The following is a 4,411-nucleotide window of genomic DNA, read 5'->3' as shown; positions in this document are numbered from 1 at the left end:
TTGGTTGGTAGCTGGTTTGTGCCGCCATCACCTTTCCACACTAAACACACACCAAATTATTTTATTTGATAGAAATTACATTGATATGCTAGTAATGTGGTGTAATAAAAAGAACAGGGCCAATTCTTCAGACAACACAGAAAACAAGCTCATTTTTCAACCCTCAAGTTTCAAGTTTAATCCTTACCAGCAACAATGTAAACAATGTGCAAGTGCAAATAAAATATATGTAGTAATAAAAGCAGAAATGTAACTTTTAGTCATATTGAAAAACACTGAGCACAGCAGATAGTTGAAAGTTCAGCAATGTACCAACCAAAGATGTAAACTTAGGACATATGGACAGATATTAAAGATAGCTTACAAAAGGACAGAGTCTGCCTTCATCAGTGGACCGCAAAAACTAAAGTGGGTAGGTTAGCTGATAAGTTCACCAGATAAACCAGCAGGTGGACTGAGGAGCAGTATTAGAATGAGCATTAGTCTCACATATAGTATGCAGGGGTCGGGTACAGAAGATAAGGGTTGAGTTTACGGTCAGCCGGTGCAAAGCTACTGTTCTCGTGGGCCTGGCGGCGGTAGTATCTGCGCAGGGCAGGGCTTCCGGGGTGGCACTGCCGCACGTGGAGGAAGTACTCATCGGGGCGGCTCGAAGTGTAACCGCAGTCCTCACACACAAAGATCTTGGAGCGTCGCTGGCGGTAGGCGTACTGCTGGTGGACGCCGTGGATCTTCCTCATGTGGGACTCCAGAGAACATCGCTGTGTGAAGGCTTTCTCACACAGCTCACACCTGTAAGGCCGGATACCTGCAGCAGGGGGAGGGAAGTGGGGTTTTGAGTGTGTGTGTGTGTGTGTGTGTAGATGCAGGTACACACTCAAGAGTATAGAGGTTCTGCAGTATCTGAAAATCTCCATCACAGGCTCCACCATGGAGATCTGTTAAAGAAATGGCTGTGTGCTACTAAAGGACACAAATAAATCAGCAGTGATGATGACATCCCCCATGATTGGTGCAGGTTGCTACGGGTGTAATTTGATGTGCGGTGTCTGAGACATTGCTGCTTGAGGTTTGGGGACTTTTTGGCCTGTTGGTGGCGCTGTGGTGGGCCGATCTCTTCCATTTTGTGCACGGGAAACTGTAAATATGCATCACTCCCCAGAGTTTCAACAAATATGACCCAGAAATGTCCCAAGTATTGAGCATGAACCATAGGACCTCAGTGTCAAAATCCATGATCCCCCCCAAGTTTCCTAAAAAAAAAATAGGCCAATAGAGGCACAGAAATCACATGTGACGGACAGATAAACAGATGGACAAGTAGGCGAAGGTTAATCTGGAGAGCCGAAGTGAGAATTGTCCAAAAATTGGTCAACATATCCAAATCTGGACCGCTATGAGACCGGAAAGTGTCTTGTTATTAGGCCATGCCCCTGTGGTCCATGTCCCTACTCTGAAATTTTGTCTTTGTTACCTTGCTAAGTAATCAAGTGCCTAATTTAACAAAGCAGCAAATATTACTGTTAATACGTGACTACTAACCACTACTAATGTTAGCTTCTACTAAGTTACAGGGGATAGCTCATTTTCAGATCCAAAAAGGCAGTGATGGGTAGCTGAGCAAATTGTTAGTTGTTGCCATTTGCTGGGAGGCCAAGTTATGTTTAGAAACGCAGTTGTTCTTAACTAGCTGTTCTTATCTTGGCCCAAGAGCTGATCGCCAACATCCCATCATCTGAAAACCCTTTCTGAAAGGACTTTCCACAGTCAACCCCTGTGTGGGATCCAGGTATTAAAGTTTTGTTACACCTTTTTGCCTTCAAAAATAAATACATAAATTCATAAATAAATAAAACAAAAGGAAAAAAAAAACCTATCCTATTGTCCTCCTTAGAATCCAGGTCATACAGCAGATTATTCTGACTAGAGGTGGGGATATTGACAGGAGATTAGGGTTAGGATTAGGGATTGCCAGACAGATCTTTTTTAGACCCAATCTTTGAATACATTGCTCTGGGTCTGATTGATTTTGTTGTAAATAAATGAAGAATTTATGATCTATGTTTATATCAGTGGTTCTCAACCCGAGGGTCAGGACCCCCCAGGGGGTCATGAGATGACTAAGACATACAGGAAAGAAAAAACGAGTGGAAAAAAATTAGTATGCGAAATTATGGATGATTATTTTCTCAGATTTGACCCTTTTTTTTACTGTTTCCTTGGAAACACTAAGTAGTTTTAAAATGCGAGGCCTCTTCTGATAATTAAGGGAATTAAACAACTGGTGGTCATTCTATAGGTGGACTGTCCTGCACTCTACATATGCAGCCTGTGACAAGGGGTCATGAGTGGGTCATGAGTTTTTTTTTTTTTCTTCTTCTTCTTTAAAGGGTCACCAGGAAAAAAGGTTGAGAACCACTGGTTTATATGTTGGCCAACATTTCATCACATGTAACAATTATTATCTTTGTGGATGTACTTTGTAAATATTGGGTAGGCTCAATGTATTTCTTGACGGTCACTGTACTATATACTGTGCCTTCTGTTTCACAGTCCATCACATACTCCATAGACTACAATACCCTTGAACTCAAGTCACTTGATGGCACTGTAAGCCTGAGGAAGATCTCTGAAAGCATGTAATGTCTGATATTTGCATGAACTGGAGTGTGTGGATGCTCATTTCTTTCCAGTTCAGTTAAAGTTTGGCTCTAGAAACCCGACCAGGCCAGGTTTTTGCCCAGCTGACAGGAGAGGCCTAAGAACGGCCGCTTTGGTCAGTCCATCTGTCTGTTCGTCCAGCACTTAACTCCAAGGCAACATTATAATGAAATTCATGATTGGGATTGTCTTGCAACTGTAGAGACACATTTTTGCTCCCCAGATGATGAACCACATCAACCCTCTGATGAGCTTTCTTCTAGAGCCACACTCAGGCCAAAAGGCCAACTTTGCATACAGTACATCAAATCTGACCTGCACACGGCATATCTCTAAATGTAATAAATTTAATACATTTGATAAGCTTGTTTATTGGTCTTGCTCCCCACAGGATGAACCCTCTCAATTCTGTTGACCTCATCGTCCTAGTGCTGCCACCCTCAGGCCAAAACATCAAATTTGCACACGCCATGTCATTAAATCAAATTAGCAGATTGCTATGATGTTTGATGAGTGCAGTCATACTCCTCAAAGGAATACTCCTCTTCATTTTTGATGACCTGATCACTTTACTCCAGTGCCACCCTGAGGCCAGACTGTCAGATCTGGTATCTCAAAATGCATTGGACTAATTGCTTGTAAATTTGTTAAAAAGGTTGTGTTATTGTTGCCATAGGTTTCTATGTCTTGTGGCTTGTCAGTCATCTGTCATCATCAGAAATTTGTGAATATAAGCAAGATTTAAATCTTGACAGCAAATGATATTTAGATCCAGGGACTTTTCCAAGGGTTAGGGATTAGTTAATTAACACCCTGAGCACATACCTTAATTATTTTGTTTCTGGTAACTGGAAGAGGAGAGAGACTTTGTATATTTGAACATCAGTGAACTTGATTTGTAAAGCTGATGTGTAAATCCCTCGAGGCCACTGCTTTCAGTGTGGCTGACACTGTGTAACACTATTGTGTGGCTCACACAATACACACCTGTGCGTATGCTCACCTGTATGTGTGCGCATATGCCTCTTGAGGTCGAAGGTATCGTTGAATCCTTTACCGCAGAAACGACAAGGGTGTCTCTTCACCAGGCTGTGGCACTTGAGGTGGCGTGTCAACATGCGCTGAAGCGGGAACACCTTGTGGCATACCGAACACAGGAAGTCCCCTGAGCTGGGAGACGTGCGGGTGCGGGGCTAGAAGAAGGAAAAATGTTGTGGTCACAGTGAAAAAGTGCTTTGACAACCCCTCCACGTGAAAAATTATTTTACTACTATTACTACTAGTAATAATAACAACAATAATAATTATAATAATACTGTTGTTGTTGTTGTTTTATCAAACCAAGCTCAAGGCATATCCCTTATACCCCTACAAAGTACAGTAATTTGTAGTTTGCTAATAGAAAAGAAGTCATTCTCATCAAAAATAAATAAACTGCTTCTAAAACAGTGATTCAACTGAGCAAATTGGGGGCAGGCAAGCAATTGATCTTGGCTGCATTTTACAATGTGTTTTTTCCTAGGAACCACGTCTGACAGTGTATTTCACAAACAAATCCTGACCTTACCTTAGCTCGGCTGGCCAGCACCAGTGCACTGGGGTGATAGAAGGGGTTCTGGGGTACCAGGGCGGGCCAGTCCTGCCTCGTTCCAGCCCCCGGCCTGTCCGATCCTGCCAGAGGTACTGGCGCTCTTATTTCTGGTGCTGGCCCGGGTCCAAAGGTGGCTACAGGCTGAGGGAGAGTGGCAGG

At 42.9% G+C, this 4,411-nt stretch overlaps 1 protein-coding gene across 1 annotated transcript; it reads right to left on the bottom strand.

Annotated features, from left to right (window-relative positions):
• Positions 1-485: 485 nt before the first annotated feature.
• Positions 486-3,818, bottom strand: LOC115371012 (transcription factor Ovo-like 2). Its single transcript, XM_030068128.1, has 2 exons — positions 3,665-3,818; positions 486-808 (listed from the first exon to the last, which is right to left on the bottom strand). Exons 1-2 carry the CDS (start codon positions 3,777-3,779, stop codon positions 486-488), a joined length of 438 nt encoding a protein of 145 aa, XP_029923988.1. The 5' UTR covers positions 3,780-3,818.
• Between the last annotated feature and the right edge of the window lie 593 nt (positions 3,819-4,411).

Source organism: Myripristis murdjan, chromosome 14, assembly GCF_902150065.1.
Source record: "Myripristis murdjan chromosome 14, fMyrMur1.1, whole genome shotgun sequence".
Lineage (NCBI taxonomy): Eukaryota > Metazoa > Chordata > Actinopteri > Holocentriformes > Holocentridae > Myripristis > Myripristis murdjan.
This window is presented reverse-complemented; position numbering and strand designations above follow the sequence as displayed.